The following is a 24,440-nucleotide window of genomic DNA, read 5'->3' on the forward strand; positions in this document are numbered from 1 at the left end:
ATTAATTACACTACTTATCTCTTTTATTTTTTTAACAAAATATCAAATTCTTTACCAAAGAATCGTTTTGCAAATCAACATGCAAAACACAACACGAGACCTGACCCACTACAATTTTAACACTCTAATTAATTTAGAAAGCTAATAATTTCCAGAATAAATTTTGCAATGCATAAACAATAATCTTGGAGCAACACATGCTCTTGGCCCACACGACCTACAGTTGTTCACATATGACCACAGATGCATCTTAAGCAAAATTCTCTGTGAACATGCACGCAGACAACTATTGAAACATGTTCACAATGCACATTCATTCATACACCATAAGAATGTACATACAACACAAACTGCACATGCATACTAACAAATGCGTACAACATGCATTATTTCATGATTCATTGTATGCATAACATCCCAACATGCATATGATCACTTTAGTTCAACATCAAAATAACTTCAGAAATTTTGTGTTCATGATATGCACATCTATGCCAATATAATATTCATTTGCATGATCATACATAGCCAATAAACATTTTTTCCATTCGTGTAACCAATTTGAGCATGCTCGGGATACAAAACATAACTTTCGAGTCATTTTTATGCTGCCACGATGCACATAACATTAGCATGTTGTTGGCAGCATGTTTCTCATGCAAGAAACATGCAGCCCAAAGGCGGTGGACAACGGCCAATGCTGCACATAAATGTGCAGCATTGGCCTGCGCTACAACAACCCAAAGAAAACCAAATAAATCACATGTTTAATGCATATATACGCAAAAAAATAAATTACTAGAAATACTTTGCTGATGCATATTTATGCAAAGAAATAACATGCTGGAAATACTCTGCTGAAGCATATTTATGCAGAGAAATAACATACACACATACAACAATTCAAATATTGTTATTTTCGAAATCATTTTTAACCATCACTGATTTTCTGCAGATATATAAACACAACTTGATGACAGACTTGCAAACATAGTTATCAACATCCTCGTGTAAACCGGTCTTATCAGCATGTATTCGTGTCTAGTCAGCACCCAATACATGTATTCGGGTCTGATCAATTACTCAAAAATTGCATGTGTTGTGGGTCTGGTTAGCACCCGATACAGCGTGTATTCGGGTCTGACCAGTCACTCGAAATCAATATATTTTTGGGTCTGGCTAGCATCCGATATAGCGTGTATCTGGGTCTGACCAGTCACCCGAAATCATCACAGTTTAAAAAAAAAACACGACCAATATAACAATCTTAAATATGCCAGCTTAAAACACATCCAATATGACATCTTAAAAAAAAAACACATTCAGTCATGTTGGAAATCAGCGTCAGGTCTGGTTTGGACCAGATCTGGTCCAAATCAAACCATGACACGCCAGTCGATGCAAGATCAATCCCCCCCCCCCCCCCCACACACACACTATATATATATATATATATATATATATATATATATATATATATATATATATATATGGGTCCTTGCGGCAGGCCTGGGTTGGGTCACATCCCAACCCAACTCAGAACTGCATTGGATCACCCAAATATATTGTCGATCACTAGCTGTATATATATATATATATATATATATATATATATTATGTATATTTATACATATGATTAGCATGCTGTTGCAAAAGAATCAGTAGTAGAACATGAATAACTGGAGAAACAACCCATGTTTTCATGAGAGCCGAGTTTCATGCCATCATACATCAAGGCATGTAATTGAACATGTAAAAAAAATCAGATTTATTATGTTTCCATTTAGAACCTACACATAAATCTGATTTAAAATGTCTTTCCCCGTTCGAATTAAAAGAGGAACCCGTACCTTCGATCGGAGATTGAAAAAGAGCAGAAAAATCATCAGATGCCTGGAACGGAAGATCTTTTATCCTTCTTCCTTCTTTTCTTCCCTTTTTTCCTTTCTCTCTCCTCTCCCACGAGTTTCTCTCTCTCTCTTTCCTTCTATTTTTTGAGTCTTATATAATGGTTGGGCTCCTCTAGAGGATGATACCCCTCTAGGGATTCATATGCATAAACAGGGAAATTTGTTAACATGCATATTCAACCCAAATTCAAGGATATCAACTACTATGGAATCATACAAGATTTTAGAACTTAATACTTTAGGGAAATCATCTAGATAAAAAACAAAACTCGTCACTATATAAATGAATACATATATATAGATTTTTCTTTTTGCCATGAATATTTATGCATAAATCGAATTTACACTTGTTTCTTCCCCGTTCGAACCTTGAGAGGAACCCGTACCTTGGATCGAAGACGGAAAAACAACCAAAAAATATTCGTCGGACGATCAGAACGGAAAATGATCTATCCTTCTTCTCTTTCTTCTTCTACTTCCTTCTCTTTTTCCTTTCTAACTTTGTTCTCTTTTTTTTCTCTTTCTCTCTCTCTAGAATAATGATTCTAGAGGGGGAGAAAAACTTAGCCCTTATATAAGCTTCTCTAAAATTTTCTACTTTATCTCTTTCTTTTTTTTTTGGTAGTATATTAATTTATGGGCTCCTCTGGAGGGTGACGCCTCTCTAGAGTCCTATATCCAAATAGAGGATAGAGTTCTACAAGTGTAGAACTCTATCTCTCTTTAACCACCTCTCTTTTTAACTACCTTTTTTATCTATTTAATTTTTTTATTTTTATTTATCTCTAACCACCTTGGGATCTTTCTAGAGGGTGACGTCAATAGGTAGAGTTCGATAAATGTAGAACTCCACCATATCCAAAATAAAATTTTTGAATTTTATTAATTTTTATATTTTTATTAAATAATAAATTTTAAGAATGTTCCAGAGGGTGTCCCCTCTTTAGGAGTCTTCTTAGCATGGAATTTTGCTCAATTTAACCTTTTAATTGAATTTAAAGCTTTAAATTGGTTGGACTTAAATTTCGAATTTGGATTCAGACCCAAGATCCAAATTCATATGGATCCCAACTTGGACTAGATCTTAATTAATATGGGTCTTGGATTGGGTCCAAATCCATATCAACTCGGATCAAACAGATCAAATCTGATCCGATCAAATCCAGAAAATGGTAAAATAGAGGCGAGTCATTTTTGAAAAAATGCGATTTTCGGGCCAATCGTATCCCAAATTCAAAAAAACAAAATATCAACGTTCTCAGAATTACGAGATGCATCTAATGATATACTACCTAATTTTCGCCTCTGAATTTTGCCTAAATTTAAGCTGATTTTCACTCAATTTTTGCTTGATTTTAAAGGTCAAAAACAAACTTTTTTACAAATATTATTTGTTTCATTTCGGTCTTGTCAATGGGTCTTGGGCCATGCCCAGACTCAGCTGACGCCACCAAAAATCGAAGATTTCTATCAACTTACAAAATATTTAGCTAAATTTTCAAAAAATTTAAAATAGAAAAACACACGATATTACGAAATTAGAACGTACCAAATAAATGTGGGTAGTGGTCATGCATGTCGGCCTCAGGCTCCCAAGTGCACTCGTTTAGTTCGTGATTCTGCCAACGCACCTTCACGAACAGGATCGTCTTACTATGCGGTATCCTCTCCTGGCGATCTACGATTTCCACCGGTCTCTCCTCTGTCGTCAAGTCAGGTTGTACCTCGACTGCCTCGTAGTTGATCACGTTTAAGGGGTTTCTTCAACATCGAGACGTGGAAGACGTGGATCTGGGAAAACTGTAGAGGAAGCGCCACACGGTAAGCTGACTTGCCAACGTACTTGAGGATCTCGAAAGGTCCAACATACCGAGGGCTCAACTTTCCCTTCTTTTCGAACCTGAACACACTCTCTGTAGGCGAGATCCGGACAAGCACATGATGACCCACGTCAAAACTGAGCTCCCTACATTGCTGATCGGCATAGCTCTTCTGCCTTTTCTGCACTGCGAACAACCTCTGTCGGATCAATCGCACCTGGTCCGAGTAGTGCTGGATGGCTTTTGGAGACTCCACTGCTCTCACTCCAACCTCATCCCAGGACACCAGAGATTTGCATGGTCTGCCATATAGAGCTTCGTACGGGGCCATACCAATACTAGCATGGTAACAGTTATTGTACGAGAAATCTACAAACTTCACATGCCTATTCCACTCTTGCCCAATCCAACGCACACGCTCTAAGCATATCCTCAAGCGCTCTGTCTGCCCGTCAGTTTGTGAGTGAAAAGTCATGTTGAACTTCAACGTGGTACCAAGGGCCTTCTACAATTGACGCCAAAATCGGGATGTGAAGCGAGGGTTTAATTCTAACATGATCTAACGTGGCACCCGTGAAGTCAGACAATCTCATTCACGTACAGGTCTGTTAGACTCTCTAAACTCTAACTGATCTTGATCGGCAGAAAATAGGCACTCTTCGTCAACCGATCTACTATCACCCAGATGGCATTGTACTGACGACGAGTCCTCGGCAACCCCACGATGAAGTCCATCGAGATATCGTCCCACTTTTACTTTGGAATGTCAAGCGACTGAAGTAGTCCACCAGGCCTCTAATGCTCGATCTTCACTTGTTGGTAGGTGAGGCATCGAGACATGAACTCAGCGATATTCTGCTTTATCCTGTTCCACCATTAAGTCTGTTGGAGATCCTTGAACATCTTGGTAGAACTAGGGTAAACGGAATACCTTGACCAATGGGCCTCACTTATCAGCTCCTCCCATAATGCCTTCAGAACCCATCATCTGTCTCCGAACATGATGGTCCCGTTCTCCTCACTGCAAAACTGTGCATCAGGATTCTGGGCACTCACGTACAACTTCTCAAACTCCAGATCGGCCGACTGAAGCTCTTCGATACGGTCTATAATCTCAAGTCGCGCCTGCATCCCAGCACAAAGGATGCGTCTGGAATCATATGCAAACGACTGCCACCTAACAAACTCTTCGATCAAGTCCCAATTGTGCTCGATCAAGCTGGTTGTTGTGACTGAAGTCTTCCTGCTGAGCGCGTCTGCCACTACATTCGCCTTATCAGGGTGGTAGGCGATGGAGAACTTATAGTCCTTTAAGAACTCCAACTAATGCACTGCCTCAAATTCAAATCACAGTGCGTTAAAATGTACTTGAAGCTCTTGTGATCGAAAACGACTTCGAACTGTTCCCCATACAGGTAGTGACGTTAGATCTTCAGCGCGAAGACAACAACCGCTAACTCCAAGTTATGCGTGGGGTAGTTCTTCTCGTGCACCTTCATCTATCGAGAAGCGTACACGATGACCTTCCCGTGTTGCATTAAGACATAACCTAGTCGGTCCCCGAAGCATCGCTGTACACTACGAATTCGCCCGTTCCATAAGGCAAAGACAACACTGGGGCGAGGTTAACCTCCTCTTCAGGTCCTGCAAGCTTTCCTCGCACTGAGGTGACCAAACAAACTTCACCCTCTTTTGTAAAAGCCGAGTCATCGGGGCAACTATACGTGATGCTATGTGATATGTCATACATAAAATTTGTGTCATACCATGCATTAGCTCGATCGAAAACTCAATCTCTCTGTGAGGTGGCAAATCAGGTAAGTTTTCGGGAAAGACATTTGGAAACTCACGCACCACGTTCAACTGCTCCAAAGGTGTCGCCTGACTGTTTTTCGCGAACGCATTGGCCAAGAACACCATACAACCTTGCTTGTGGTACTTGGAGATCTTCACCTCACTCACCGGCCTAGTCGCCTGGAATACCATCACAAACAAGTCGGGGCGCTCCAGCAAAACCTTCTTCTTCAACACTAGAAGGTACCATTGTGTCTGGACAACCAGTCCATACCCAGAATGGCGTCATAGAAGGTCATATCCAGTATGATCAGGTCGGCAGACAACTCATGCACCCTCGATGACCACTCAAACTGAAGATACTTTTCACAACGAGTAGACACACTCATCAGAGACATCACATCGAGAGCCTTGTTTAGGCTAGACAGAACAAGGTCAAGCAAACCTGCAAAAGAAGATGAGATAAACGAATGTGTAGCACCCGAATCGAACATCACACGAGCAAAGTGGTCAGCGACTACGAATATACCTTTGATCAGGTCGACTTGATCGCACTGTACAATGGTTGTGGCTGTGTACATTCTCCTGTTAGTCCATTGCGTCTACTGCTGAGGCTGTCCTACCTAAGTTGTCGGCTTGTTCGGACAATAAGAGGCGATGTGTCCAGGCTGCTGACATTGGTAGCAGACCCCCTTAAGAATGGATAAGCGCCCTGAAGATGACTCTTGTTGCACCTCCGACATATTGATTGGACCTTCCCCTGCTACTGCCTCTGTTGGGCCCTCTACCAATGCCCCTATTGGGTCTTTTGCCTCTTCGCTTCGCCCCCCTGCGCCTTGCTGCTTGCAGGTGGGTTCTTCTTCGCACCGCCACTGGTGCCACTCTCGTTGCCGCCTCTTTTCTGCGATCCACCCTTGAACCGTTCTCACTCGTTCAAGATGGATACAGACTTGATCACATCGCTGAAAGTCGTAGGGCGACTCGTCATCACATGAACTCGAAGATTGTCCTTCAATCTACACACGCACTTCGCCGCTCTCGACTTATCATCAACAAACAAGTTCGGTCAATAGCACTCAAAACACTGGAATTTGGTGGTGTAGTCCACCAAACTCATGTTCCTCTGAACTAACTCGAGAAACTGCTACTGCATACGTTCTCGGGCATAAGCAAGGAAATATGCATCTAGGAACTCCTCCCTGAATGTCTCGCAGGAGATGTCCTCCACACCAATGTACTTCACCCATCGCAGGGTGTCCCACCACTTCTTGCCATTGCTCTTCAGTCAGTACGTGCCAAAATCAGTCTGCCTATCCTCGGGCACAGGCAGGACGCGAAACACTCTTTCGATCTCCTCGACCCAACTCTTAACTGCCTCCGAGTCAGCCTTTCTAGAGAAGGTTGGCGGGTCCAACCTCAGAAACTTCTCTAACGTGACTACGCCGGTGTTCGGAGTGACATCGGCGGGATGAACACACGTTGTCTGCTGCACCACCTGCGCCTGGAGATGTGTGGTCACCGTCGTTGCTAGGGTGTTGAGGGTATTCACAATGAAATCCCTCCACTTCTACGAGTCAGTGGGAGCACCAGAAGAAGTTCGGGCCCGAGTATACATCTAAAGATGAAAAATTATCAGAAATTTATACCTTAATCAAACCTACCCCTTTAGAATTGATCCCCACATAAATCACAATCATACAATGACATCGGATTTTTAATTCACAAATAAGGAATTAAAACAAATTATCCCTAAGGTTAAAAGCATAGAAATTAAGCAATTTCACAACAGTAAGGATGAATGTATATGGTTGCTCTTACTAGTTGTGGCTGTTTTTGGAGTACGAGTTATGACTTTTTGACAGGGCTCAAATATAAACCTTGTCTTACACAAAGACAATTTGGTACACAAAAATAGTTCAATGTAAGATTTTGTGGTCTGACTCTAATACCAACTCTAACGACCCCAACTTATCCTCGTGAAAAGTGATTTTTTTTTAACAATTGCAGAAACCAAAATTTAAGGATCTGAGGCCTCATAGACTTAACAACTACCAAACCACAAGTGATCTTACGTTGAATCAACCAAAGAATAACCAATTTTATTAATCAATAAACGAATGTCAGATAAAAGGAATAAAATAAAGAATGTAACCCAGAGCCACACTGTACGGAAATATCATAAACAAGTCACATGATCTCGCAGGCTCCATGTGGCAGTCATCCCTATCATTGAGTTTCGGGTCCTGAGAAAAATATATGAAACCCTCGGTACAAACCAAAGATTCTTTGTACGATTTTTTTTTTTTAAAATTGAAAAAGAAAGAGAAGCATAAATCAAATTTATGCATAAACTCAAAGGAATATAACATCAACAGTTGCATAACCAATTTTCCATTCAAGCAATTGCAACAAGTATTATGCAATAACAATTTTCATACGAGATAAAATAAGTATGAATGCATGAACTAATGTAGAACAGTAAAGATGCATGATTCAATGTACATGTACGAATAAATTATTAAGTTATTATCAGAGTTCTTTTTTGCATGCATGTCCCTATTAAATGCACACAATTTTAGTTTTTCACTTTTAACGAGGATAAGTTGGGATCGTTACATATTCAAAGTGAGATTAGTTGTCAAGGGATATATAGATCCGTGGAATAAATTACCATGTGCACCTATGACCATGTTGAACTGAACTTTAGCAACTCACAAAGGATGGGAATACATTTTTGCATGGATATCTCATGAACACAACTCCTCCGGGTTTCTGGCCCAAAGGAGATGAAAGGAAAGTATGCAAGCTCAAAAAAGGCAATTCGTTATATAAAACAATCATCTAGAGCATTGATTGATTGTTTTAACAAGACCATTTTTTAATTTAGTTGGAGAGAAGAATGAGTAATCACACTTTATTTTGTGAAAAGGAGAAATGAGGTATCTATTTCGATAATGTGTGTAGATGATATCAGTGTTTTAAAACTCGTCGAGTCAACTCGTTGACTCTGCTGACTCGACTCGGCTCGCCCCTCCAGCGAGTCAACCCGGCAAGGCAAACTCGGTTTGCCAAAACTCGGGCTTGACTCGGCCTGACTCGGGCGAGTTTTGGGATGTTTGAAATTTGTTTTTTGAGTTTCAAATTACAGTTTCGAAATATATAAGTACATATATTTTAACCACGGTTACCCCCAGATTTTGTATAAAAAAGAAAATAAAAATCATTTAAAGATAAAAAAGCATTTAAATCCATAGAATAAAATCGCCATGTTGTTCGAACTACTGTTCACCCTATGTTATCAACTTATTCTAGCAAAATATTTTAAAGAAATGATTCTCACTATATATGGCGGGTCAACTGTGCCTATGGGAAGTCGCATTTAGGTTTCATCATCCATTTGTTATGTGAACAAGCATTGTACATATTCAAATATTAGTAGTCTTTTTATAGTTGTGCCATTAATATATTTCCTGCATAGTTTTATACATGATAAAATTGCTTATTTATGTTGATATTGGGCATTCTGTAAACTTTCAATATGCACATATATCCCTGTTTTACATTTATGGATTTGTTAGAGAGGGAATTAAAACTTTTAAAACAAGCTAGCATATATGATTGGCCATTTTAGGAACCTTAGGTAGTAGCAGACTGAACTCATGGTGACCAAATCCTCTAATTCAAGTCATGAATTAGTCAAAGTGCTTGTATAAATATCAAATTCAATTATTCAAGCAAACCTCTATAGCTCTTTGCAGTTGTTTTTATATTCTTACAGACATTTGGAGACTATGTTTACTCAAAAACATGGTTTCAGAGAAATTACATATTGTTTTTCTTTTAAAATCAAAAGTTAACAAAACCCGGTCTGAGTCACCGAGTTGACCCGCCGAGTCACGAGTCGAGTTCCGAGTCACGGGTTTTAAAACCTTGGATGATATAGTGATCATTGGAGTTGATAAAGAAAAAATAAAAAGGCTAGAGGAGAGACTGCAATAAGAATTTGACATCAGACTTGGAAGCCCTTTATTACTTTCTTAGGATTGAGATTCTTTGATCAAGGCTATGATTCTCATGCAATGAAAGTATTCAATGGATCTCCTCAAAGACGCCAGAATGTGTGTTATAGAGTTGTGGACAGTTCCATTGAACATTATCATAAGCTGGAGTTCGAACCTGAAGAAGTATTTAAGGATGTTTGGAATCGGATGCATCAATGGCTAGTTGGCAAGCTTATATATCTTGCTATTACTAGGCCAGACTTAGCATACATATTGATTGTGGTCTATGCGTGCTGCATTTCAGGCACACATGACCACAGTGCACAGGGTTTTAAGGTATCTAAAGAGGAATCCAGGGAAGGTATTTCTATACAAAAACCATGGACATTATGATACAAATCTTTATATTGATACTGATTGGGCAAGATCCTTGGAAGATCAAAGAACAACTTTGAGCTATAGTATTTTTTGTTAAAATGTAATATATATAAATATATAATAATAATAATAATATTATTATTATTATATATATATATATATATTTTCCTATTTTATTTTTTATTTTTCTTTATTTTGTATATCAAATATTATCTAGTTCAATAGGAACTAGATAATACTAGTTTGGTTAAGTTTCACTTGGAACTTAACCAAAATCTAGTCGTTAGAACTAGTCCAACGACTAGAAGGGAGAGCTCCTTATGAGCTCTCCCCTTAGCTCTTGTATAAATAGGGGTAAACCCCTCTCTTGTAAGATTATCATTTGTAATGCTTTTTAAGCATTTCATATTGCTTCAATAAAAGAATATTTTATTTCTTTTTGTTTTCCATTATACCCTTTTCAAGGGTTTTTGCTATTGTGTCTTTCTAGACACCATTTCTTGCGGATCTAAGTTCTTAGTTGGAAGATTCTCATTTCATTGCATGGTATCAAAGCGATGAGAATATTAGATCTTGGAGAAAAGCTGCCTCGGTTTTCATGCCCTTTGCAAAAGTGTTTTGCCACATGAAGAGAAGTGTTTTATCACTTCATTAGAAGAGCCTCTACATCTTGTTATATTGTATCTCTTTCTTTTTCGCATTTTCTTTTTTGTTCTTCTCTTCTTTACCTATTCTTTTTTCTCCCTTTGTAATTGATGGATGACAATGATAAAGTCACCATCATCCCTATGAAATTAAGCGATACAAACTATGTAACATGGGCTTCAATCATGAAGCACCATATATGGGGAAAAGGTCTATGGGGGATTGTGGATGGTTCCGATTCGGAACGTAAACTATCTCTTAATAAAAAGGAGGGAGATAAAGATGTTCCTCTATTGGAAGAAGAGAAAATCAATGCCCTAGCCTCTTACGAGAAGAAATGAAAAGAGTGGAGAATGGCTCATGCGAAGATAATGTCATGGCTTATCAATAGCGTTGACATTAAAAAGTGCTCAAGTCTTGCCAAGTTTGATCATGCCGATAAGGCATGGGAATACCTTAAAAATATGTATTCCCTTAAAGATATTGCACATGTGTGCAATCTTCAAGAAAGAGTTTGAATAATGACTCAAGGAGACAAAACAATTCATGAATATTACAATGGGTTGTCCGAACTTTGGGAAGAACTTTCCTTTTTGGAACCAAAGTGACATTGTGCCGAAGACATCAAGCTTCGCCAAAAGCAACTCGATGCTGAACATTTCTACCAGTTTATAACTGGATTAAGGCCGGAATTTGAAACCACCAAATCAACTCTCCTTCACCGAGAAAAAATTCCCTCTATTGTTGAAACTATTGAAGAATTAACAATGGAGGAAAATCGTCTCCGAAAAAGTTCTTCTAAAGCTGATGATGATTCCATCCTAGCTGTATCTAGGCCTAAGAATCATACTCGTACCTATAGGCCACCTCATTTTGGGAGGCAAAATGGTGAGTTTGACAAAAGAAAAGTGATTTGTCATCACTGTCATGAACCGGAGGAGCACTATAGGCCTCAATGTCCAAAATTAAAGAAAAGAGATGAAAAGAAGGTTGCATCAGTTGAAGAATCGAAAGATCAAGATGCACCTGTTTCTATGGCTCAACTTATGGAGATTCTTTAGCCTCTTCTTCAAAATGCCTCTTCTTCCGCTGAAGCCTCAACTGGAACGCCTGTTGCATCTGTATCCGGTCCAGGTAATTTTCCTTGGCTTTTAGATTCTGGTGCATCATTTCATACGACCCCACATTATAAATGTTTATCCGAATGTCTTAAACATAACTCTAATATTTCAAAAGTCTTTACAGCAGATGGAACATCTCTTGAAATAAAGGGAATTGGGTATTTTGAAAAAACCAAAACTTTTTGTCTTCCAGAAGTTAGATATATCCCAAAACTTAATTTAAATCTCTTATCTGTTTTCCAAATTTCTGATTATGGATGTAATATATCCTTCTCTTCTGATGGTTGCTGGATACAGGATCGCCAGTCAAGGAAGCTGATTGGGGAAGGCCATAAAGAAGGATAACTATATTACATGGACTTTTTGGAACTACCCAAGAATGTATTTTGTTTAAATGTTCAGAAATTGGAAACAGACTTATGGCACAAAAGACTTGGCCATCCTCATATGTCTAAAATCCAATATTTTCCAAGTTTGGGAAAGTTTTGTAAATCTGAAAATTTTGCTTGTAAAGACTGCATTCTTGAAAAAATGAAAAGATTACCGTTCTCTAGTAGAACATTTGTCTCTACAAAACCTCTTGAGTTAATACATTCGGATGTTTGAGGACCCGCACCAGTTGTTTCTAAAGGTGGTTTTGCATATTATGTCATTTTTATAGATAATTTTACTAGACATACTTGAATTTATTTTCTTAAACATAAATCCAAAGTTTTTACTCACTTTCAAGTGTTTCATAAAATGGTCACAAACAAATTTTAAAGTAATGTCTCTATGTTTCGCACTGATTCAGGGGGAGAATTTTTGTTTGGAGAGTTTAAAAACTATCTTAATTCATATGGCATTATTCATCAACGATCTTGCCTAAATACCCTACAACAAAATGGTCTTGCAGAACGTAAACATCGTCACATTATGGAGACTACTCGAACTTTGCTAATAGCAAGCCAAGTGCTAAAAGGGTTTTGGGCTGAAGCAGCCTTAACTGCTACTTATCTCATAAATAGAATGCCATCTTTCTCTTTAGAAAACATATCTCCGATTGAAAAACTTTATACTTTAGCTCCAGACTACTCCAGACTAAGAGTGTTTGGTTGCAAATGTTTTGTATTTACCGACAAGAACGATAAATTCTCTCCCCGTGCAATCCCATGTGCTTTTTTAGGATATGCTGAAAACCAAAAAGGGTACATAAGTTACGATATTCAAAATAATAAGTTGAATGTGTCAAGGAATGTGACCTTCCTTGAAAAATAATTTTTTTTTGAAAGCAAAAAATTCAAGGATATTACTGAATATTCCTTTTTAATTGATTTAACTTCCCAATCCAATGAAGATGATTTTGACTGTAACTTTGACAATGATCAAAGTCTTACTAGCTATGAACATGGTAATGAAGATCAAACTAGTAGGGATGTTAGTTTACAGTATTTAAGACGAAGAACTGGAGAGCAACGCCACCCATGTGCGTTAGAAAGATTTTCCGAAGCTCCTCCTCGTAGGACTTCTAGAATCTCTAGACCCCCCAGGAAATTTGTTTCATATGAATCTTTTTCACCCTCATATAGGGCAGCTCTTGCCTTAATATAATCCTATGTCAAACCTTCCTCATATTTTGAAGCCAAAAATCATGAAGAATGGATTGAAGCTATGAAATTAGAGCTGGATGCATTAGAAAAGGCCAACACTTGGTCCATCCAAGACCTACCTTTTGGAAAAAAACCTATAGGTTGTCGATGAGTCTATAAAGTGAAAACCAAAAGTGATGGGACCCTAGAAAGGTATAAGGCACGTCTTGTAGCCAAAGACTATGCTAAAGAGTATGTCATTGACTACGAAGAAACCTTTGCCCCTGTAGCTCGAATGACCACAGTTCGAACTTTAATTGCTTTAGCTTCTATAAAGAAATGGCCTATATTTCAAATGGACGTCAAAAATGTCTTCTTAAATGAGTCTTGTTGAAGAAGTATACATGCAAGCTCCACCTGGTATTAGTCTTTCTAAAGGTAAAATTCTTCGTCTTGAGAAAGTTCTTTATGGTCTTAAACATGCACCAAAAGCCTGGTATGCCATGTTTAGTCATGTTATGATTGATATTGGTTTTCGTTCTTGTTTGATTGACACTGCCTTATTTATTAAGCAATCTGATTCTGGTATCATCATTCTTCTTCTTTATGTGGATGATATGATCATCACTGGAGGTGACAAACATGGAGTTGCTAATATCAAAACTCTTCTTAAAACTCATTTTGAGATGTCTGACCTAGGACTACTATGATATTTTCTAAGAATAAAAGTTGCTTATTCTCCCAGAGGGTATTTGATATCTCAATCTAAATTTGCTTCTGACATTGTTCGCAGGTCTGGTATTATTGATGAAAAGAAAGTAGATACTTCAGAAGTAGTTAATGTCAAGATGAAAATTGAAGATCCTACTCCATTTAGGCAACTTGTTGGAGCTCTTTCCTACATTTCTATCACTCGGCCAGACATCGCACATGCGGTCCACACAACTAGTCAATTTCAACATGCTCCCACCTCTGTTCATATGGGAGCAGTCTTACGCATTATTAGATATTTAAAGAGTTCTCTTTCACGTGGACTCTTCTTGTTTGCATCATTATCTTTAGATTTAATTGCTTATACTGATGTTGAAACAACACAAGCCTCGCGCATGTGTTGTGACAACAAGAGTGCAATCTACATCGCAAGCAACCAGACTTTTCATGAATGCACCAAACACATAGAGATGGATTGACACTATGTTCGAGAGGAGTACCTACACGGCACCATTGATCTGCCATATGTTACATTAGAGTATCAATTAACAGATTTCTTCACCAAACCTCTTGCGGCTCCCAGATTCCACTTTCTTTTAGACAAACTTTCGCTCATTGTACCGTAAGTTTGAGGGAGAGTGTTAAAATGTAATATATATAAATATATAATAATATAATATTATTATTATTATATATATATATATTCCTATTTTTTTTATTTTGTATATCAAATATTATCTAGTTCAATAGGAACTAGATAATACTAGTTTGGTTAAGTTCCACTTGGAACTTAACCAAAATCTAGTTGTTGGAACTAGTCCAACGGCTAGTTCCAACGGTCTAGCCGTTGGACTAGTCCAACGACCGGAAGGGAGAGCTCCTTATGAGCTCTCCCCTTAGCTCTTGTATAAATAGGGGTAAACCCTTCTCTTGTAAGATTATCATTTGTAATGCTTTTTAAGCATTTCATATTGCTTCAATAAAAGAATATTTTATTTCTTTTTGTTTCCCATTATACCCTTTTCAAGGGTTTTTTCTATTGTGTCTTTCTAGACACCATTTCTTGCGGATCTAAGTTCTTAGTTGGAAGATTCTCATTTCATTACACTTATTGTTGAGAATCTAATCTCATGAAGAAGTAAAAAACAAAGTGCAGTATCCTGATTTAGTGTAGGTGTAGAATACGAAGCAATGACGATTGAAATACGTGAAGGATTATGGCTGGTCTATTCTTTCTGAGTTGGGAGAAAATGTGGAGCTTCATATCAATCTATACTATGACAATAGAGCAGCTATCTCCATGGCTTCTTATCTTGTTTATTATGAAAGGACTTATACACGTTGAGAATGATTGTCATTTCATTTGTGAAAAGATAAAGCCCACACCCTTTCTACCAATTCATATAAGATCCCTACTTCAACGTGGTGAGATCTTCTACCAAAGCACTTGGAAGATTAAGAATATCAAAACATCACTTTGAGGGGGAGTATAGAAAATGAGTCACAAGAACATTTATGTCATTTAGTTAAGTATCGGGCAATTTTGCCATTTGTACATGTCATTACGTAAACCTGAAATTGTTACATAATGTAGTGTGTTTTGGTATATTATTGACCCCACTTTAGCAGTCTTATAAGCCTGAATAATGCAACCCTATGATAAGTGGAAAAAACATTTGTGCATATTCTTCTCTTTGTTTCTTCTTTCACCATCATCTTTTTTTTTGTCTTTCATTTACAGCTTGTTAACCCTATTAGCTAGTGAATACCATGGGTTGAATAGGATATTGGTAGAGGGAATTTCTCCCTTTGACACAGTGCCAACACCGCTAGTGTCCGAAATTGTTGTGACCAGAAACCATGAGCACAAGGTGGAAATACACCGACATCGTAGGACAGTACGAAGGTTAATATAAAACTGTTTAAATTGTACAAGATTCAAGTTCCCTCTATTTTTGTGATATTTGGGGAATTGAAGAATTATGCTATCAATGTTGTGAATAGCATTGAAGCGTAGCGAGGCTCAAGACCCACTTTGGAGTGGGGCATAATCCTCGAGGCATAAAGCATAAGCTTCACCAAAATATTAAAAATGTTACAAACTAAAAATTAAGATAACAATGAAATATGTGTGAACCCATAAACAATAATTGGATATCATTTAGAGAATCTAAAAATAAATTATAAAATAAATTTCAAGAAATAATTATAATGCAAATTTATTATAGGGAATCAACAAAAGAAATGAGAGAGCAAAATAAAAATTTATGAAGTCTTCATTTTACATAAATAAACCACTATTCTAGACAATAACTAAAATAAAAATTAAAATCATTTTAATAATTCAGATACAGAAAACAAAGTTAAATAATTCTGTATAAAGGTGAGTGTGCTACAAAAAGAAAAATAAGCATCTAAACTACTACTATCAAATTATTTTCAAAAGAAAACAGATGAGACATTCATAAAATCATATCAGTATTGACAAGAAATAAAAAAGTTCGACAAAGAGAAGAGGAAACATGCTGCCATGAAGGGGCAGAAAAGAAAGAGTAAGAAGAAAGGGAAAAAAGAAAAAGAAAAGAAAAATAAAAAGAAAAAAAAGAGGAAGAAGAAAAAAGGAAAAAAAAAGGCGGACAAGAAGGGGCAGAAAGGAAGAAGAAGAAGAATGGAAAAGGACAGATGAAGATGGAGAAAGAAAAAAAATAAAAGAAAGAAAATGAAAGAAGAAGAAAGAAAGAAAGAAAGAAAGAAAGAAAAAAGAAGTTGACAAAAAGGTGAGAGAGAGTACGTGGAGGTCTCACCGGAGCTTCCTCTTCTCACTAGAGCCAGGGAACACCATCATCAGTGGAAGGGAGAATAAAAGGGAAGAAGAAAAGGGGTTCGAGAACTGCTGTCCCCCCAAACGAATCCCATTGACCTTAATTAATATTGCACTTTTTTAAGCCCCTCAAGGCTTTTCTTGCTGTGTATTTGCTTTGAGGAACATTGGTTTTTATTTTGAGGATACAATCAAAATAAGGTTAAAATTCTCTTATTTAGTATCTTTCTAGGAGATTAGATGTCACTTGGACACTTAGCACACTTATCCAGTGTCAACATGAGATGACATTTGGACATGCTAGGACACTTCATAGACACAGTCAAACTAGTGTCTGACACAATGAACATTGTGTTATTAACTTTCTCTATTTATGATCTTGATTACTTATTTTGTATTCAGTTGTGTTCCTTTAAAATTTATCATCAATGACATTACATTTCAATTTCAACTCAGTCTTATTAGTTAATGTTCTTAATTGTAGTGATTTAGAATTGCTATTCAAGAATTTGCACTTGAAATGTTATTCATATTTTATACACACACACACACACACACACACACATATATATATATATATATATATATTTGTGTGTGTCCATGTTCCAGTTTTTTAGAAGTGTTGTGTCATACCAAGTGATATATGCATCGTGTTCCATTCCTGCATTGGTATCCATGTGAAAGGAGATTAGTGACATAACTGGACAAGGTTGTGCTTCTATGTGATGTTAAGGTACTTGTGGAATTTAAAAAGAAAAGATGAAGGTGATCTATGGCAAAATTTGGTGCAACTTTATGCATGGCAGATTGTAGAACCTCATTTATCTATCTTAGGAAGTCATTTTCCTGTTGAAAATATCTGCAATATTTAATACACATGCCCACACACAGACACACTCAGTATTTCTTATTTTTGTTTATCAATATCTCCTCATTTGGTTCTGATGCCACTGCTTTTTTTTTCTTTTACATTTTCCAGATTAAGGCTCTTCATCTCTATGACTGCCTAAGGGCTAACAAATCTACTTCAGCATGGGGCTTAGAGGCTCGTGTTCCTTTTCTGGATAAACATTTCATTGATGTTGCAATGGGCATAGATCCAGAATGGAAGATGGTGAGTTTTCTTTAATAATCTTGATGCGCTTGGATTCAACATTTTGTCAGTGATGTAGAATAAGATGGAAGAATGCACAGACATCTTGTGATTATGTGCCTTGTTTAAAATGAGAGACCAAATTCATGTGTTCTTTTAATTATCAAGCTAGCTATGTAGTGGGATTGCCCACCATCTAGTTAGTTTTTCCCAGTGCTTAAGGCTACCAATTGAGTGACAGCCAAAATGATAATGCTTCATTTACAATGTGACTGCCTTGAAATTATCTTTTTTCTCTTCTGTTCATTTCAATATCAATTTTGGTGCATTGTTCATTTTTATTCTAAGATGCTATCTTTATCTTATCAGAAAATTGCTAGACGTTATGTATCATAAGATGTGACTGGGTGGGAATGAAGAACTGCATCAGCCCTATAGTTTCTGACATGGGAAATTCCCCACCTTTTTAGGAGCATGCTTGGTTGTATGGATAGGATTAGCCCTTCTGGCTAGATTTTGATTAACCAAGGAATAACCTAAAGATTGTTGTGCCAGTAGCCTTTAGGAAAACTCTCTCTCTCTCTCTCTCATGCATTTGTATTTTTTTATAATGATCTTTATATAATAATTTTATATTTTTTCTTTTTGTTGTCATGAAGCAGTATTTTTTCCTTTTCTCCACCCATTTATGTCATGCTGTTACATGCCATCCCTTAAATACTATGAAAATTTATAGAATTTACTGATGGTATTGAGTCTAGTGACCAGAGTAGAACCTATGGACCAATGCAAGTTTAGGAAGCAGGGTTGTTTCAATAACTAACAAAAGTTAAGCAGAGATTTTGTGAAAAAGTTGCCTCACCCTCACACTAGGCAGCATAAAAATGTTGAGGCTCTTTGGTTTTCACAATCAACAGCTCATAAAATCATGCTCCTACTTTGTTCCTTTTTAAGAAAACAATACTAAAGAAATTGAAAGGTACAAGCTTGTTGTAACCAAGATGTCATCTGTTCTTTATCTACTAGTTTCAACAAATAAATATTATTCCTGAACTTTCATCTTTTCACATCCCATGCGAAACTCATTTCATATTATGTTCAATTGTTTTGTTTGCATGACAACAGATAAAGCCTGACCTTGGTCGTATTGAGAAATGGATCCTTCGAAATGCATTTGATGATGAAGAGAACCCTTACCTTCCCAAGGTGTGTAGTTTATATGCCTGTATGATTTCAGTCTGCCCTTATTAGAAGAATATCAGTAAATCAAACACTTGTTGTCCTAACAAATTACAATTTTCCTTTTGTTCTTGTTCAGCACATACTGTACAGACAGAAAGAACAATTCAGCGATGGAGTCGGTTACAGATGGATTGATGGCTTGAAAGATCATGCCAATGCACATGTACTTTTTAGTTGCATAAAATCTTCAATTTTGACTTTGATGTTTGTTGATTCAGTTTTAAAGTTGGATCCTTTTTCTTAGGTCTCTGATTCAATGTTGATGAATGCAAGTTATGTCTTTCCTGACAACACTCCTTCAACAAAGGAAGCATATTATTACAGGGCAATCTTTGAGAAGTTGTTTCCAAAGGTAATCATCATTCATGATGGAGTTTGATCAGTCAATAGAAATCATAAGATCCTGTCTTTGCTTGATCAGGCTCTCTTCCATTGCCTTGCCTAACTGGAACTAAAGCGAGTAAATTAGATAATCAGTTTCCAGAGTTGCATTTGTTCATTACTGTGTTAAGATGTAGTAGGTTTCAATCATTGTCACAAATATCGGTCTCAGCTATATCTTGGCGCGATAATATTTATTTAGTTGATAAATCTCGGGAAGATCTCAGGAAAGACTCGGTACTTTAAAAAAAATAAAAAATATAAAAATAGTAGAAATAAGTAAGAAAAATAACATGTTTAGATAATAAAATACACATATAATAAAGGAAATAAGTAAAAAATATAAAATAAAGAAGAAAAACGTAGTTAAAAATTTAAGATATAGAAAAGAAATAAAAAGGTAAAAGGTAACTCATAATATCGTGATATCATCACAATAATATCGTGATATCATCACAATAATATCGTGACATATATAAATTTATGATATTTTCAAAATATCGTGATATTTTGCATTTATTATCGTTTTATGAATTTACAACTATATTATAGCTATGTTTTCAACATATCGCCTATATCTGTGACTATTGTTTCAAATTTCAATCTACTAATTAAGTATGGAATTGGGAGGATTTCTATATTTGCTAATGCTGAATGGTAAAGCTTCCATCCATCCATTCTGGGATGCACAATAGCATGTTCCTGGCATATCTGGTTGGACCTGAAGGCCTGAGAGGGCTTACATCGTTTCTGAGGGTGTTGATGATCATCCATGTTACCGAAATGGGGTAGACTTCTAACACTGCATAAGATAATATGTTCAATATTTGAGAAGGCAAAGGTACCTTAATGTTTTCTATTGTAGGTCATACTGAGAAATCAGAACTTTATATATTGGCAATTTCGGGGGACTTCCCAATTTTCTGATTTTTTTTATCACCGTAGCTGATGTTTTTAGAATGTCTTTTCTCATTTGATGTTATCTCCGTGCATTGTCTTCTTTTGTTTTTGAGTTTGGTGTCCATGGAAGTTAAAGTACATTGTGAATATATCAACAAGTTCCTTATCATGCCTATCCAAAAGAACTCTTGCATTTGTTATAGTAAGAAATTAAGGCTAATAGTTTCTTTTTACTTTTCGTTTTTGATTTATAAGTTTCATATAGTCTATTGCATTTTGTGACCCTCAACCCATTAAAAATGTCTGTTGCGAAGCGGAATGCATTTCTTAGAATGCCTTGTGGTTTTCCCATGAAAACTTGCATCTAACTTTGTGAGCTATTTTCTTAAGCAGAATGCAGCAAGGATGACTGTGCCAGGAGGGCCAAGCGTAGCATGCAGTACTGCAAAAGCGTTTGAGTGGGATGCCGCATGGGCGAAAAACCCAGATCCTTCTGGGCGGGCTGCTCTCGGTGTCCATGCTGCTGCATACGATCATACAGATGATGCAGTTACCGTCTCTTTAGACAGTGGAAAGTTTGATTTAGCTCAGTAACTGCAAGGTGGAACAGAAACACCTGTGTGACTAAAACCTTAGGTTGGATAAGGCATAGTATTAATGAAAAATGACCGTACTGTCCTTGCAAAAGTGGTGTTTTTTGAAATACCTAGCAGTTTGACACAATTTATCCCATATCCAAAATTTTGATTTTTGATTTTTTTTAAGACATTTTTACCTCTTCGCACTGCAAAGGTTCGGTTAATATATAGCTACGTTGTAGGAAATTCACAATTCTTCAATAAAAAGGAGAATATAGTTTTAGATTCACAAATACAGTACTACATTCATAAATATGGTTTCAGATTTGTTCATTTTTGAAGTGTGAATGTCATTCAATTGATAAGGCTAACTCTTCATATGCAAATGTTGTCAGTATTTGTGGATGTGAGGATCTTCGCATGTTATTTTTATGCGAATTTTGCAAGTTTTCAATATAGTTATTTGCAAATATGTGAGCACATATGCAAATATGGTTTTAGGTTCACAGATTCTAGAATGCAAATGTCATCCAATTGATAGGTTAACTTCACAATTGCGAATGTGGTCACATATTTACAAATATGAAATCTTTTGCATGTTATTTTCATGCAGATTTCATAAGTCTTTGATATGAACATTTGCAAATATGTGATCACATTTGCAATTATGATTTTAGGTTTGCACACATGTAAATGTCATTCAATTGATAGGTTAACATCTCAATGTGCAAGATTTGCATGAAAATAATGTGAAGGTCTCCACATCTGAAAACATGTGATTACATTAACAAATATGGTTTTAGGTTGACACATTTTGATGTGGAATGGCATCCAATTGATAAGGTTAACTCTTGCATGAAAATAATGTGGACATTCGGCCTTCTGTGGTACTTTTGAAGCACCGCTAAAGGTCTTAGTTTTGCTGGGATATTTGCCAGTGCTTCAAAATACTCTGCTAAAACCAATTGAAAAATGATGGGTGCATTCCTGCAAGGGCTTTTAGCAGTGTTTTGAAGTACCAATGAAGGTCCTAGCTATACTGAAACCTTAAGCAATGCTTCAAAAGTATCATTCTTACATTTTAAAGCGCTCTTGCGATCATGAGTTGGGAAGGTCCTTAAAATGTGTGAACTTTTTTTAACTAAATACTCTCTAATATGCACTAACAAGGGGACATTCGTAAATACAATGTAACATTCACAAGGCATAGTTACGATGGTCGTACTGTGTGTGTGAATGTCTTCTTACCTGTGCTGTTTTTTTTACGGAGGTTTGCATATTTTGGGGACATTTGCGAGTAAGAGTTGCAATGGTAGTATTACATTTGTAGAAGGGCAAAACTGTTATAAAAAAGTTGTAAACAAAATTTTAGATATGCCAAGTATTTTATCAAATTGCTAGGTATTTTGAAAAACATGCTATTTTGCAAGGATAGCACTATAAATTTTCAGTGTTTTAAACGGATTTCATCCCCTCTAGATAAAAGTTGGATATCCTGTCTAAAGTGTTCTATAGGCTAAGCCCTCTACCGATGCATACAATGTTTTATTAATTTTCATTATTGGTCTATTTGATCAAGCTATTGTGAGGAAATCGTCTCCAAAATGGATGTTGTTAAGGATTAGTATATTGGAGGTACACCCATCAGTGTACCAAACAATTGCTAAAATTATACTCATGCACTGTTGAAAGGAGAATTCAATGTAATGGACAGGGAATGAGCTACTAATGGTAGTTAACGTTTTATGAACCCATCTATATCATTCAGTTGAGAAATAAACATAAGCTGAAGTATTTACTGCAACCAGGGTCACCATATGTGCGAGTCTTGAGAATCCATAGCAAAATGATGTTTGGCTGGTTAGTGGAGCTCACCATGTGACCCGTGTCCAAAATTTTGCCCTATTTCATCCTGAAATGATTGGCATGTGCAAGTGATTTTTTTTTAGTGAAAATGATCTTTGCAAAATTGATGTATTGCTCGAAAAATCCTACAAATTTTAAAAATCCGCCTGATGTCCAAAACTATAAATGTATGAGGTTAAAAGAACCATTTGAACCTTCACACGAGTGAATTTCCTTTATATAGAAGATTTTTCTCTCAAATATGTGCCCAAGTATTGAATTCAAGGTCTGGGACAGACTTTGCCATCGATTTTTGACTCAAGATATGAAGGATTCTTAAAAACACAGAAATAGATAAAAATATCTTTCCAATGATACCTGATTCATTAAAAAACTACGAATGGGTACTGAGATACAACCCCGACATTGTTCTTAAAATAAGAGATGAAAATGTACGACTGCACCTATCCCGATTATTCTATACTATTTTTTGATTACCTGCGTTAGAAATCTGAAAAACAATAAAAAGGATAAAGACAATTCGGGGTGTTAGCTTTCCAATGCTACCAATGATTTAACAAGTGGTTAGGGAGAAACATCTTTTTAAAAAATAGACTGTTCGGTCGTTCTAGTCTATAGAGAAGGTTTCTATTCCAGTTTCATAACTTAGAAACGGGAACCTAGAAGGGTTTGCGGTTCTGACTCAAAACAGAAAAGTTACAAACCATTATCTCAGCTTTTCAACGACTATAAAAACATAAATTTTCAATATTGGATCGAAGAGATACAGATCTCATAATAGAGACTGTTTTGCACAAAATATGCAAATATGTGGATTTTCTACTAAATATGTGAATTTTCTCATAAATATGCAATTTACTTCTAAATATATGATTTTTCTCTCAAATATGTGAATTTTCAACTAAATATATGTTTTTTCTCCCAAATATGTAAATTGTCTCATAAATATTAGCCAAGTATTGCATATAAGGTATGTGACAGACTTTGCCACTATTTTTCGACTTAGAAAATAAAGAATTTTAAATAATACAAAAAATAGACATAAATACATTTCCAACGACACCTGATTCGCTGGGAAAAGATGAGCATGTGCTATGACAACCTTGACAATGTTCCTAAAACAGGAGATGAACATGCGCAACTATGCCTATCCCGATTATTCTATATTGTCTTTCGACTACCTACATCAAAAATTCAAAAGAAATGATAAAATGAATAAAGACAAATTGAGGCGTTCACTTTCTAATGCCACCAAAATCACCTTGATCTGATAAGCGATTGGAGAAAAATAACCTTTAAAAAAATAGATTGTTCCAACCTACAGAGCATGTTTTTGTTTCAATTTTAGAACTCAGAAATAGGAACCCTAGAGGGGTTTTTAGTTTTGTTTCAAAATAGAAAAATTACAGGCATGTGTCTCAACTTTCCAACAACTATAAAAACACAAGTTTTCGATGTCGAATCAAAGATATACAGATCTAAGAATAGATACTGCTTTACAAAAAAATATGTGATTATGTGAATTTCCTCTTAAACATGTGAACTTTCACCTATATATGAGATTTTCTCTCAAATATGCAAATTTTCTACTAAATATGTGTTTTTTCTCCC

The 24,440-nt window shown here is 36.4% G+C and overlaps 1 protein-coding gene across 1 annotated transcript in view; it reads left to right on the forward strand.

The window, feature by feature from the left end:
• The window catches only part of LOC149816716 (asparagine synthetase [glutamine-hydrolyzing] 2-like), a 145,507-nt gene extending 124,364 nt beyond the window's left edge, over nt 1-21,143 (forward strand). Inside the window, exons 10-14 of the mRNA XM_089987131.1 lie at nt 17,749-17,883; nt 18,988-19,068; nt 19,181-19,267; nt 19,349-19,456; nt 20,779-21,143. Of these exons, the coding sequence (XP_089843257.1) occupies nt 17,749-17,883; nt 18,988-19,068; nt 19,181-19,267; nt 19,349-19,456; nt 20,779-20,979 (612 nt within the window). The 3' untranslated portion in view covers nt 20,980-21,143. The remainder of the gene's footprint in view (nt 1-17,748; nt 17,884-18,987; nt 19,069-19,180; nt 19,268-19,348; nt 19,457-20,778) is intronic.
• The last annotated feature ends 3,297 nt before the right edge of the window (nt 21,144-24,440 follow it).

The sequence above is a fragment of the Nuphar pumila genome, chromosome 14 (assembly GCF_984573655.1).
Source record: "Nuphar pumila chromosome 14, dmNupPumi1.hap1.1, whole genome shotgun sequence".
NCBI lineage: Eukaryota > Viridiplantae > Streptophyta > Magnoliopsida > Nymphaeales > Nymphaeaceae > Nuphar > Nuphar pumila.